Source organism: Halichoeres trimaculatus, unplaced genomic scaffold (assembly GCF_033239565.1).
Source record: "Halichoeres trimaculatus isolate MK-OKI-2021-1 unplaced genomic scaffold, fHalTri1.1 fHalTri1_scaffold_9, whole genome shotgun sequence".
NCBI classification, from domain to species: domain Eukaryota; kingdom Metazoa; phylum Chordata; class Actinopteri; order Labriformes; family Labridae; genus Halichoeres; species Halichoeres trimaculatus.
In genome coordinates, this window is record NW_027437188.1 from 15357549 (window position 1) to 15371867 (window position 14319).

General features: G+C 40.8%; 1 protein-coding gene across 1 annotated transcript; it reads left to right on the forward strand.

Moving 5' to 3' along the window:
* Nucleotides 1–475: 475 nt before the first annotated feature.
* Nucleotides 476–13182, forward strand: ppp2r1bb (protein phosphatase 2, regulatory subunit A, beta b). Its single transcript, XM_074679647.1, has 15 exons — nt 476–640; nt 1316–1406; nt 1620–1720; nt 1966–2198; nt 2340–2487; nt 2597–2752; nt 4678–4792; nt 4903–4973; nt 6580–6714; nt 7771–7944; nt 8107–8167; nt 10864–11018; nt 11136–11278; nt 11397–11488; nt 11599–13182. Exons 1-15 carry the CDS (start codon nt 563–565, stop codon nt 11613–11615), a joined length of 1770 nt encoding a protein of 589 aa, XP_074535748.1. The 5' UTR covers nt 476–562; the 3' UTR covers nt 11616–13182.
* Nucleotides 13183–14319: the final 1137 nt, after the last annotated feature.

The following is a 14319-nucleotide window of genomic DNA, read 5'->3' on the forward strand; positions in this document are numbered from 1 at the left end:
TTGATGGAAAAAACTGCTGGTCTTTGAAAATGTATTCGTATCACGGTTATCCTGATTCAACTGTGCACTAGAGCATGAAAACTGTAAACTTTACTCATTTCTGTGAACGTGGACAACCAGATATGATAAATAGCTAATCTAGAATTTTTTACGTTTAGTTGGGTGGGATTGATTCTAAAGAGAGCAATTCGTTTTTATCTAAATAAATTACTCAATTTATCTACATCAAATCTACATTTTAAATCAGGCAATCTGACCTGATTTCCATCCGTGTTGCCTTTAATTAACAAGACATTACTTTATATATCCGATATAAAATATATTTTCAAAATTGATTAAAACTTTGATTTATTTAAATAAATCTCTCCTTTACGGATGTATTTGAATTCCTTTTTAATAGTCAATTTTGACTTTTTTTTGTAATCAGACCATCAACGGTGGTGGATTCTTGATCGCAGCAGCGCCGCAGTGGAGGAGGGAGGGCCCTGCAACCGCTCTTCTCTGGCAGAAACCCCGTAGTGCATCACAACAGCGCCATTCGGTAACTGCAACAGTATCCAAAATGGCAGGAGCTGATGGAGACGATTCTCTGTACCCCATCGCCGTTCTCATTGACGAACTGCGTAATGAGGACGTCCAGGTATTTTCATTCATCTGTTAATGAATCGCAATACATGTTTCAAGGGAAAATCGGGCTATTTTACGTCTTCTTTCGGCTGGACATCCGAATACGAGCTAGCTACCCAGCATACATGCTAGCTAACGTTCCCGGCCTAGGCCTGTCCGTTTTTCCTGCCGGGCGCACCCTGCTTTTCCATTTTAGTGAACTACTTATATAATTTGATTTGTTAGCAACATCTTGATATTATAATTTGAATAGAAGTCTGCTTAGATGTACCTTCCACCAGTCAGATATTTGGAGGGTGTATAGAATTGGGTAAGAGAAATCATTTAGGTCATCAGTTTTAGCCGCAGTGCTAACATAGCACCGCTACCATTGACCAGCTAAATGCTAGCTTGTGTTATTTGAGTAACGTTAGAGTTAGCAATGACAACGGCGGGGTGCCCGAGGCCGCATTAATATTCATAGTCATTCCATGTAGACGCATTTTACCATTGACACTACAATTATCATATCCTGTTGCTATGATTTGTTGGGTTTAACGAGGGCGCTGGTTGACGATATCTGGCTTTGACGACATTCATTTCTGAGACCCTTGCCAAAGCTGAGATCGTAGCAGTAGCACTGTTTTTTAATCATGAGTAATTGATAGAAATTGTATGTTTGTGTAATTTAAGCCAACTGTGTTTACAGTTACGACTGAACAGCATCAAGAAGCTGTCCACAATCGCTTTGGCTCTCGGTGTTGAGAGAACCCGCACTGAACTTCTACCTTTCCTCACAGGTAATAAAACCATCTGTGTAACACATTCACCTGATGGTTGACACAGCAGCTGTAAACTTAATGATTCTTTTAAAAGGTTTTAAAACTATCAGGCTTACTTAATTCAATAAATAAATCTGACTTTAAATGACTGACCAGCTGCAGTGTTACTTATTTCTGAATTTAATGTAAGTGTACTCAAGAATTTTGACACATCTCTCTGTCAACATTTAGACACCATCTATGATGAAGACGAGGTGCTGTTGGCCTTGGCTGAGCAGCTTGGCAATTTCACTATGTTGGTTGGAGGGCCAGAGTATGTCCACTGTCTCCTGGTAAGTGACTTGAGGATTTATTACCATAGGCTTTCTGACTCTCACTTGTGTTTAGTTAGTGTCAGCAAAATCAAGATTTTTTTTTTTACTGATAAAAATCTTTTCAGCAGTAGGAACTGCTTAACTTTTGATGGATTTCTTACTTGTCTGCCCTGACAAACATTTAAAATTACACAATTAAATAATAATCTGTCAAGAATAAACAGTGTGTACCCTATGTAACTGTATTTCTTCTTAATGCACAGCCTCCTTTGGAGAGTCTTGCTACAGTAGAGGAGACAGTAGTCAGAGACAAAGCTGTGGAGTCCCTGCGAAAGATCTCTCAGGAGCACTGTCCAGTTGACTTGGAGGTTCACTTTGAGCCTCTGCTCAAGCGGCTTGCCAGTGGTGACTGGTTCACCTCTCGCACATCTGCCTGTGGTCTCTTTAGCGTCTGTTATCCTCGTGTCTCCAGCAGTGTCAAGGCTGAGCTCCGTCAGTAAGTGACTTTTGGGGAAGCATTTGAGAATCCAAGGAAATGTGCTTACTCGCAGTACCTTAATTTAATAAAACATTTTACAGCCATAAGTTGTTCAGCAGTCAGTTATTTGTCTAATAAGAGGTCTGTCTGTATTTTCAGGTATTTTCGTTCCTTGTGCGCTGATGATACCCCGATGGTGCGCCGTGCTGCAGCATCTAAACTGGGAGAGTTTGCTAAGGTCTTGGAGCCGGATTATGTAAAAAGTGACATTATTTCCCTCTTCACTGCCCTGGCCTCTGATGAGCAGGTATGACAACTGCTGTTTACCTCGCCTGCCTAAACTGCTGTTGCGTTCAGTTTTCTTGTGTCTTTTTGAGATTTCTTTTGCTAATCAAAACAATCACTTTCCCTGCTAGGACTCTGTGCGGCTTCTTGCAGTGGAAGCTTGTGTCAGCATTGCCACATTGCTGCCTCAAGAGGACCTGGAGACACTGGTAATGCCAACCCTGCGCCAGGCAGCAGAAGACAAATCCTGGAGGGTTCGCTACATGGTGGCTGACAAGTTCTCTGAGGTAAAGGGACATTTTCTTTGTGTTGGTTAATGTGATGGAAACACAAACAGAATTAATAACTGACACAAGAACAGTCGTGCACATTACATTTGAATTTTACATCGTGATGCTGTATGCAAAAAATGGGACAGATGCACACACCCTGAAGTATGGTGTGCTTAGGGAAACACTGCTTCAAACTAAAAATCTTTAATCATTAAATAGACATTTAAAAGACTCCAGAGTAAGTGTTTTTTCAAGATTCGTTACAACAAGGCCTTTTGCACTGAGGGCTACTGTCCCTTTTTATGCTAAATATTGTACTCGGCCTATTTTTGTGCTCATAAATAATGTATGGCTAAGTGTCTGGCAGCAGCAGTTCTTCTACAGTGCTTCTGTTTTAATTGACAGTCGTCCCTTTGATCTTTACGCTGTCACTGTAGCCTTACAGTCTTCTCAGTGGGATGATTGCCTGATGGACTTGTCTCACATTTCTGGCAAACCAAGGTTAATGTTTTCAAAGTGCAAGTATGACTGTAGTTAGTATAAATTGTAACAATTCAGTTTAGAATAGAATTATAAAACTAGACTGAAATGTCTGCCACAGCACCTTGCAATCAGATTGTGTCTATATTTGATGTTTTGACCGATTCGAGCTCAGATTTAAGTGCAAACAGCATTTCACATGACCTTTGCTCATGCCAAAGTTGCTTACTTTTCATGTGATTCTTGGTTACATAGTTACTCAGCATTTTCAGAAATCAGAAGTACTTTATTGATATCTGAGGGGAAATTGCTGTTTAGTAACAGTTACTCCTTCAAAAAGTTTTAAAAACAAAGTACAAAATATAAAATATAAGACATTAAGTAAAAAATATAAAATCACAATAAAATCAAGTACAAAATATAAAATTATAAGATAAAAGAAAGTAAAAAACATACAAATATAAGAAAGCAAAAAATGGAACCATGAGTGTGATATGAAATTGAAAATAAGTATAAAATAGAAGTGTAAACATTTGATAAGAATGTGGTATAAAAATTGTGACTCAAATGATAGATTATTGCACAAATATTGTCATTAATTGTGTATATTGCACAGAAGGTAAATTATTGCACATTTTCCTTAAACCAGAGTCCAGAGTGAACCTTTGACACTCAAAGTGAGGAACTGTAGTCTGATGGCCACAGGCAGGAACTATTCATATGGTGTGTCTTTTGCTGGCTTGTAAGCATTCAGCATGTTCATAAGACAGCATTGAGTTTTGGGACTGTCTTTTCTTCTTTGTCAGTGGAAGGTTGGTTGCTTCCCTGTTGTTTATGTGTGAACGTTATGTATCTTTAGACAGAACATGTCCCAGACCCACGACTGTACCAGATCCATAGAGATGTAAACAGTTTGTTGGAAATCAAATATCACAAAGACACCCAGCCATCAAAATGGCTCTAGACGTCTCCACATGTCTTAAGATGTCACCACATCTCATATGTCTTATAATAATATTACCTCCATCTTAAAGATGGAGGTTTTTTCAAGATTTATCCAAGCGACACTGTTTGTTGGTGCTTTTCTACTGAGCAGCATATGAGCATTCATAACCTGCATTTGAAGTTCTCACAGAAAATCGTCACGATAAATGTTTTGTTCACATCTTTATATTGATCTTAAACAGCCCACTAAACAAAATAAATTTATTAAACCAAATTTACTTCTAGGTTCAAAGCAGGTCTCTGGTTGTGGAAGGTTTAAATTCTGTAAAAAAGTTTTTTTTAGGAAAACTTTATTTTTATTAATTCCATCTCTGTAGTCTTTGGTATTTAAAAACTGTAATTTATTTTCATTTAATTAGTTGTTTCTAACTGCAAGCAAATGATAGATGGTGAAATGCTCTATTTCCCATCTTTGGTATTGATTTTGAAGCATCTTTATTTTTCTGTGATTGTAGCTCCAAAAAGCTGTGGGTCCAGAGATCACCAAGAATGATCTGGTACCAGCCTTCCAGAACCTTCTAAAGGACTGTGAAGCTGAAGTCCGTGCTGCTGCTGCCAACAAAGTCAAAGGTCAGTATTTGAATACTCATTATTGAATGTCACAAGGAGTGATCTCTTATTAGCCTGTTCCATGTAACATTTAAGCCATACTGATTTTGTTTTTTGTTTTTTTCTACTAGAATTCTGCGAGAACCTCCCTGAAGACAGTCGTGAGCAGATTATCATGACTCATATTCTGCCCTGTGTCAAGGTGAGAAATGGACCTTTGTTGAAATCTTATTGTTTTATCAGTGAAGAAAAACCCACATCAGGGTTTGCTTTGAATTAGAGAAGGCATTTATTATTGCTGTTATTTATTTTACTGTATACTCTACTCCAGTGCAGATGGCCTAGTAGTTTAGGTTGCGCTCCACGAGGTTCGCCCTCGCGCATGTGGCCCTGGTTTGAATCCAGCCTGTTTCCTGCTCTATGTACTGTCCTCTCTACTGTCCAGTTCAAGGCATAAAAGCCCCAAAAATAACTTTGCTCAGTTATTGACACCTCTGGTCAGGTGTTGAGTTCACATGGTCAAACATCAGATTTAAACAAAGTAACTACAGTAACAACTACTACAGTAACTTGAGTCATACTTAATATTTCACTGTGAATACGAAGTTTGTCTGCAACAAGCACTGACTGACAAACAGGCTATTTATCTTGTATAATTATAAAAGAAAACAACATAAATCCTTTTAAAATAAAAGCAAAGAATAACAACAGACATGCATCTGTTTACATGTCAGGGTTGTTGCAGTTAAAAACACAGTTTCTAGCTACAATTATAATGCGACTTTACACAACCAACAAGTATAAACTAAAATGGCAGGCTGCCAACACTCCTCATCTGGGATGATCTCTCGCTCTTGTCCCGACTTGTAATTTCTCGTAGTTATCCCCCAATTTAAAGTATGATCCTGTCATCTCAAATATTTTTTTAAGTCAAATCATGTCCTGTTTTTATGCCTTATAATGAAAGCTCAAAAAAGGGCCACCACTGTCCTGTAGTTGGATTGATCCAAAGACATTTGCAGTCACAGAGACAGGTAGCTGTGCAACACTCGTCGTTGGGTTTATCAGAGCATCAGCTGTTCTTTTATTTGGTGTGTTAACATAATATGTCACGAGTTATACTCTTGTACTAGTTAAAAGGTTCATTCATCCCTTGCTCATTTTGGAAGCAGTCACGGGCCTTAGAAACTCCATTGAAAAATAAAACTGGAAACCTCTGATGCTTTGTGTGATGTGCGTGTTTACCAAACACCTTAAGTAAGGCATTGTTTCTGTTAGAGTAGTTCCGTTTATGGCCAGCAGGTGGCACTCGTGCGTTTTTCCTTCCAGTTCAGCTGTAGTTCTACTGACCAAAAAAAATCCTATATAATGAAAAAGCTTCTTGTATTTTCCTGATAGTGTGAGTATGGCTACAGCTGCTTTTGAATTGAGGATTTTTCACTATATTTGTTAAGGGAAGGATCAGTGTCAGAAAGTGGTTGTTGTGCTCAGCCTGTCAGTATATCAACAGAACAAAGCCATACAGGCAGCAACAAACTGGTGCAACATATTAACACAGCTGTTCAGACTTCACTGCACATTTTACTGTGCACCTTTTGAAGGGTTTCACCGTTTTTAATCATATTAATGTTGTATTGATGTTTCACTGGAATGCACCAGAATTACTTTGCAAAGTCAACCAGGGTCCCCCAGTGCACTGTACTGTAACATGAGCCATCAGAGTGGTGTTGGTGTTTATTTCCAGCTTCTCCGTCTTAATTATGTGTTTGTGCTGATCACTGTGTCCTATGTGTCCCATCCCTGAACAGGAACTGGTCTCAGACACCAACCAGCATGTGAAGTCAGCTCTGGCCTCAGTCATTATGGGCCTTTCCACCATCCTGGGCAAGGACAACACAATAGAGCACTTACTGCCACTCTTCCTGGCTCAGCTCAAGGACGAGGTAAAGGAAATGCAGACATGTCATTGTGGGCCCTAAGTTTTCATTTCTGTTTTACACAACTGGCTTTAGAAAGCCTTAGGGGGTAGTTAGGTTGTGGACAGAAGCTTCCTGTGAGGTGTAGACTGACCAACATCTTTGGCCCAGATCTGCACATTGGAGACAGGACAAAGCCAATTATCTGCAGCCACTAGACGTACCTGTCTGCCACCTGGCTGGGTCAGAGGATGGCTTACAAAGTCTTATAAAGACCGGCACCTTACAATTAGACTGAGCTGCTGTCTGGAGGGAGGAATAATGAAATGCTGGTCGCACCAGATTCTGATTTCATGGACAGCAGGAAGCAGTCATTTCAGTTCCTTTTGTAAATTTGAGAGACCTGTCAGTCAGTTAAATGAACTGTCTGTGGAGCTGTGACTGAAACCTTGAAAACATCGACTCCTGTTTTGAGTATCGTGGTCTGATGAGTGTTCAGTAACACTCTATCCAGTGACTACATTTCCATAACATGGACTGTGTGAGCAGATTACAGTTAGGCCCATCAGCGCTCTGGATGACTTGAGGCTGTCAGTTCTTCCACCGCTTTACTTCCTCCTATTTAAAGATGGCCTCATTTCCTCACAGCACAAACACAAGACCAAGAGTGTCTAATTAGATTACAGTCCAGAGTGACAGTTTTGATGTGCAAATTTCAATAATTCAAGGTGCATCCATCTGAGGACTGTGTTCAAGGAAGCAAAATGGAGAACGTTATAAACACGTGTCATTTCTTCAGAAGCAGATTTATTCCACACTGTCACTGTGCCTTATTTGGCTGCCTCTCTGCTCCCACTCAGTACACAAGAACCACTGACTGTCAAACTACTGTGCAAGACCCGTGGCTTTTGGAACAGGAAGATGAAAGTTTTGTTTAGCTTGTCAAGAATAATGGTCAAGGGTCTTAAATGGAGATCTGCTGGACAACACTTTTTAAATCAACTTTATTTGTGAAGTGTGAAGGAAGAAGAAACTGTTTGGCTGAGAGGAACATCTCTGATCTGATTTTTTTTTCTGTCACAGTGTCCTGAGGTGCGCCTCAACATTATCTCCAACTTGGACTGTGTGAACGAAGTGATTGGCATCCGTCAGCTCTCCCAGTCACTGCTGCCGGCCATTGTAGAGCTGGCTGAGGACGCAAAGTGGAGGGTCCGCCTCGCCATCATAGAGTACATGCCCCTGTTGGCAGGACAGCTGGTGAGTCGCTGAGTCCAGAAACACTGGAACCCCTTTAAACCTTTTAAATTCTTTCTAATTGGTACCAAGGAAATTTAGAAAAGTGCAGGTGGACCATTTACGACTAATGTGCTGTGAACGTTACAGAAAGCTCTCAAATGACTCTGAGTTTGTGTTTCCCAGGGAGTCGAATTTTTTGATGAGAAACTCAACACCCTCTGCATGGCCTGGCTTATTGACCACGGTAAGAAATCAAAAGTTTTTCAGTTATGTTAAAAAATCCTGTGCATGTTCCAAGACACTTTCCTACATATCCTTAAAATTTAAATCAAACGAACTGACCCGTCCAGAGGTAAGACACCACCCAGTAAACATGGCTTAATGTGGACTCAGTCTGCTGGTGAACATTGTTGAATAGCTTGCTATGTGTGGCTAATGCTAGCAGAGCCAGCACCACCTCCAGGCAAGGTTATAATAGTTTTGGATTTGTCATTTTAGTTTAGTTTTAGTTAGTTTTGACATTTTTTTTCCATTCCAGTTTAGTTTTTATTAGTTTTAGAGCGGGCATTCTAGGTTTTATTTAGTTTTGATTTTTGCAACAAGGCTTAGTTTTAGTTTAGTTTCAGTTTAGTTTTAGTTTTTTTCATACCTTATCAACCAGGTGCAGGAATCAAAAAGGTCAGAGTAAATATTTTGTAATACTGTTTATTTTCAAGTTTCCAAGATAGTGCTCACTGCTTAGTCAATGCTGATACTGAACTGTTGGCTGCTGCCTTAAAAACAAGAAAATAATATAAACTTAATATAAAAATATAAACATGAATTAAATAAAAATAATATAAACATAAATTTTATTTAAAAAAAATATAATATGAGCTTTAATAATTAGAAACTTTAAAAAAAAGGCAGACTCAAATACAATTTAAGTCAGACTCACATAATTAAAACTATTACAGAGGCTCTGATTCATTGCTCCACTACGTTTGGTCAAAGCACAGCGCACAGCCAGTCAGTGCAGTAAACAAGCACGTCCCAGTACGTCACTGATGGTGCTGTACGGCACTGACAACTGCCGAAAACTGTCGTAAAATTGGTTGGGAAAATGTGTCAGATTAATTTAATCCTAAAGGCTATTAATTTTGTCAAAAACTAAAACTAAGGACATTTTGTCTTTAATTTTAGTTAGTTTCAGTTAGTTTTGTAAACACAAGATACAGTTTAGTTTAGTTATCGTTTTTGTTTTCTTTTCTAGTTTTTATTAGTTTGAGTTAACTGCAATGTATTTTAAATTTTAGTTTTCGTTTTAGTTAACTATTATAACCCTGGTGCTGGGGAGGTGTTTAACCCAACACAGACTTCATTGGACTTCACCTCCCATGTCTAGACCAAAGTAACACAGTGAGATGCCAAATGTCATTAGTGTTTGCTGACATCAGAGTGCAGCATGACGGTGTTGGTGGTAGCTTTGGCAGTGACTTGACTGCTGCTTAGACACAACATAAGGCTTTGGCTGGCATTTTGAGAAAAAATTATGAAATTATATTTTTTATTGTGGGTTAGTAATTGTGGTACCAGCTTACGTTAAGTTGATGTAAGTTCTGTTTTGGTCATTTCCTGCATTAGTAGACTCGCCTTACATCACCTCTGAATGACCCACTAGCTCCTTTTCTTCTGAATTACAACAGTTTCCCATAAATCTGCTGAGCTTCAAGGTGTAGTATCATGTTCCTTCTGTCTTATATCACTGCTCTCACCAACGTACCACCACGACCAGGGCCTGTCTGCCCTCTCTGATTCTGTGTTATTACCTGAATTGTGGCTGAAGGGAAAGCATGATGAGCATGGAAGGTGGGAGGGTCAATTTTGGGCTTTAGTGGGACTGAGATGTGATCATTTGCAGCTCCCTGCCACCATGCTAATAGGATGTTTTTCCTGAGGCCTCCTTTTCCTCAGATCCATGTTCTACATGCTGCTTCAAAAAGCCATGCCAAAGATGCTGGCTTTGATCAACTCAATCACTGTAAGAGTCCTGATGCTTTTGTTTCACATTCAAACTTTTTTAGTTGTCACAGCTCAGAGTAAAGAAACTGTAGGTAATGTTTGAAGTTGTAGTCAGGTCATTCTGGGTGAGCTTGTTTGCTTTGGGAGCTTCTCTACATCCAGCAGTCAGTGAGGTGTTCACCTATATGTTAATGCTGTCAGGCCTTTGTCCTCTGAGTCACACAACACTAACTGTTCACTTTGATGACATACACATTGGCTTGTATACATTTTACCCTCAGAGCGTAGAGTTCTCTTCACATTCAGCCGTCTCATTAGACAGACACACGCTCTCTATTGAGGACAAAGGGCCAGCTGGGTTACATCATTGGAATGCTGCTGGTGTGAGTTTCCGTACATATGAGTGTGTGTTTGGCAGTGGCTGGGGTAAGGGCTGTGCCACCCTTACGTAAGGCCTTCAAAGACAGACAGGACTACAGAAAGCAGCCCAGAAGCCTTTCTTTTCTGAGTCTTAATATAAAGGGATCATTTCTTCTTTTCTCATGAAAAACAATCTCTGCTTTCTCATGAAATCAGGACTTGGAACATTTCTGGACATATTTTATGTATTTTAGGAAACAGCCTTGGCTTCTTTTAAAGTTGACATCGTATGAATTTAGGCAACAAAGTAAAACATTCAAACTTTTAGATTCCATCTGTCCTCAATAAATTGGGTGAAGATTGTGTCGTCTGCATAGCAGCTTGTTAAATCCTGATATCAATTGAAGGAAATTCCCCTAGAAACTTGCATGTGGTGAAGAAAACAAAATCACAAGATGAGCAACAGAGAGAGGATTGTTGTCTTGGTCCCCTCACCACCCTGCAGACCTTAAAGAAGACAAAGGATGTAGACCCCATCCCCCATACCGTGTGCTAAGTACTGTCACTTTTATTTTCTAGTGTATGCCATCCGTGAGGCAGCCACCTGTAATCTGATGAAGCTGGTGGAAAAGTTTGGAGCTGAGTGGGCTCAGAACACCATCGTACCCAAAGTGCTGGGTATGGCCAACGACCCCAATTACCTCCACAGGATGACCACTCTGTTCTGCATCAACGTGAGTCACTGCCATCACCTCACACCAGCCTGCTTTCAAATAACCACCTGTCATTTCTTTTTTTCTATTCCACCTGTACACTAACTTCTGGTTGACCACCTGTGTTCTGTCTCTCAGGCGCTGTCAGAGGCGTGTGGTCAGGATATCACCACCAAGCAGATGCTTCCCGTGGTCCTCAAAATGTCCAATGACCAGGTGGCCAACGTGCGCTTCAATGTGGCAAAATCCCTTCAGAAGATCGGCCCCATCCTCGACAGCAAGTATGTGTTGGCATCATGTTTGTCACATTCTGCTGTTTTAAAAATGCACATCCACTCAGCAATCAAGACTTATTGATGGAGGCAGTTTGAATAATTTGCCTCCTTTTTTGTTCTGAAGTGCTCTTCAGACAGAAGTGAAGCCGGTGCTGGAGAAACTGGCCTCAGACACAGACATGGATGTCAAGTACTTTGCCCAGGAGGCGATCAGTGGTATGTCTTCCTCTCTCTCTGACTTTTTACAAATGTCTAATGACAATTTGAATTTAACATTCTTTCAATTAAATGAGAATGAAACTTTCTTCTCTTGTCTTCTTCTCTAGTTCTGGCCCTAGCATAAAACCAACCCCACATCTCTAAACCAGACAACCAACGGAAACAACAACGGAAACACTTTTACAAGATATTTATTGATGTTCAGGAATAACTGGTTATTGTATAGAGAGAAGCTGTTAACCATGGTTTGATCTTTTTCTTTCTCCCTTTTGTTGGTAGACATGTCTCGGCTTAGCACAGGCTTCTGTTAACCTTCCTCTTTGCTGTAAATGAGTGCTTCAACTAAAGCAAAGTGTGATCAAACTGCATTAAGTGGTGCATGCTGACTAATGTGCTACTGTACTAGCTAGGCATCGCTAACCAAACCCCCCTTTTTCACATTCCTCCCATCATTGGCCACTGTTGTACTTAAGCCAGTCTTTGCAGCATACCACGTCTACGTCAGCTACCTAGCACCTACAGCCCTGCTAGCTCTATGTGCTGCTACACTTCCCTCCCAATGCTAGACGCTAACTCGGAGCAGCAGATGGCTCAACAAGCTGTTTATTTTGCCAGCCTCTCCTCTCTCTTCTCTCACTGAGACACTGCTGTAACTCTGCAGAGAAGTGAAAGGACTGAGCAGATTTAGTTTATTCCACCAGATCAAACCTGTTGTGTGTCCTAACTGCTTCACAGCAATGTTTTGTACAACCTTTCGACAAAGAACTAACGGGATGTCCATCACTGCATGTAATCCAATGAACTCTTTGGGTGATTGCATGTTCTAATCAATCTCAAATGGTGTCCCTTCACTCCATCCAGCAGGCCAGCCCACCCCTCTGCACTGTTTGTTCTCTGCAGCATCTCAGATTGAATTGGTCAAACAAATAAATTACCTCGGCCCACTGTAACAGGGACCAGCTCAGTCGTAAAGTGTTGCCCGTAATTACTCCTCCTACAGATCCTCAGTGGTTTTTGTTAACGTGCTAGGGTGGGAAGTAGTTGTCATTTGTGATTTTCTGCAATATCTTCTCAGCGTTGCTCTTAATCTGTGTGCCACTGGTTTTGATGGGCAGCGGTTTTAGTATGCCTGAGCAGACACCTGTCACTTGCCCTTTCTCTTAAGTTGCTTTATTCCTTGGACTTTAATGTGATGGTGAAAGTGAAATTGACAAACAAAACCATAGGTCTCATGTGTCCCAGTCTCCTGCTTCCATCTTTAGTCCATGCTAAGTCCTCACCTGTACTCAAGATTTAAAAGCAGGATGTCAGTGAACGTGAAGGGCCACCCAAAGATACCTGCTTTCTAATCTGTACGATGGTGAACAAGCCACTACTTTGAAAGAAAACGGGCGGGGAGACATGGAGAATGTGTACGTAAGGCTGCATAATGTTTTATTATGGGGTGGGAGCGTGGGTGGTTGAGGGCGGGTTGAATAAATGTATCGTCTGTGCTGATAAAAGAAACTTTTGTCTTTCTCTGAACTCCTCCTGCCGTTCTCTTCCCCTCCCTTCTCCCCTCTCATTTTGTTCTCTTGAATAAACCTTGATTGTTGATTGTCCTGTATCACAAAGACTGCTTTTATTTTTATTTTGAAACCTCTTCACACTTGGGATGCTGTATCTTGATCTGAATAAAGTAACACAATGAACTGGTGCAGCCTGCTTTCATATCTACTGTCACTACTTTTCAGTCTGTTGATGACTGTGACTAAATACTGGACATAATTCCTAGATACCACTTTTAGAAGCGGGTCAAACAAAGTCCCATTTTGACATGTGCCTAGCTGTAAGTTCTGTGATGACTTCTCTGGACCCTGACTCAGCCTCAGTCATTGGTTGCAGACCCTTGCTCTAGAGGATTGTTGGTGCTCTTGTGCAGCTTCCACTCAAGGTTTTGCACCTGGATTGTTAAGTGATCATGTAGTGTCAAAAATGACCTTGTTTTGCCCTCATAGAAGTGAAAAAAGTGAATTCTCTGCTGTTACATCCTTACATAAGTGTACTTTGTGAGCCTCTAAATGACTCAAGAAAACCTGGGATTAATTTCCCATGTTCCTGCTCTGTATTTGCTCGGCTCTAACCTGGTGGGCAGCTGCTGTGGAGATGAAAGCGCAGGTCTTTAGGGCTGTTTGGGCCGCAGGGAACCATGCAGAGTGAGGGCAGGGTCTGCAGCTGACACCTGCCCTCAGTATGAGGAGTTCTGCAAAATAAGGGCTGGGCTCTGAAGGAGTATTTGTCTCCGTCAAGCACAGGGAACTTTGATGGTGTGAAAAACACTAACATCATCTTGGAGTTTAAAACTGAGCTGAACATCAGATTTTAGATGCAGCATCTGTTTTTTTTTCTTCTTTCCAAATGAGCAATGAGGCAGAGAGGATTAGGGCAATAAATCAGATGGCTCAGATCTTTATGAGAATCTCAACCTGCCCTTTTTAATCTCCTCAAATCTCACATCAGCCTTCCTCAGGGCCATGTGTCCTCCCAATCCTCCACCCTGCACTTTTTTGGCTGCATACAGCAGTGTGCACGTATCCTTTAATGCACAGGTTGGTTGTAGTTGGTGTGTCAGCACATTCAGCAACTGTGAGACCACCTTGAGGGCGTTTTTATGATATTCTGCAATGGAGCCTATGGGACTGACGACTAAAGAACATCCCATACTCTGGACCTTTTCCTCTCACACACCACGTGACGGAGAGTTCTTTTTTTAAGCTGGTGATCTGAACGCAGAGGGAACACGCCAGGCTTTGAACTGCAATTTTTCCCTACAACTGAAAATCTTCATT

Bases quoted from the DNA above. Each gene is read 5' to 3' on its own strand.
- ppp2r1bb (XM_074679647.1), top strand. From the start codon at position 563: ATGGCAGGAGCTGATGGAGACGATTCTCTGTACCCCATCGCCGTTCTC. The intron at 641-1,315 runs GTATTTTCATTC...CTGTGTTTACAG, and splicing joins TGCGTAATGAGGACGTCCAG to TTACGACTGAACAGCATCAA. The intron at 11,019-11,135 runs GTGAGTCACTGC...TCTGTCTCTCAG, and splicing joins CCACTCTGTTCTGCATCAAC to GCGCTGTCAGAGGCGTGTGG.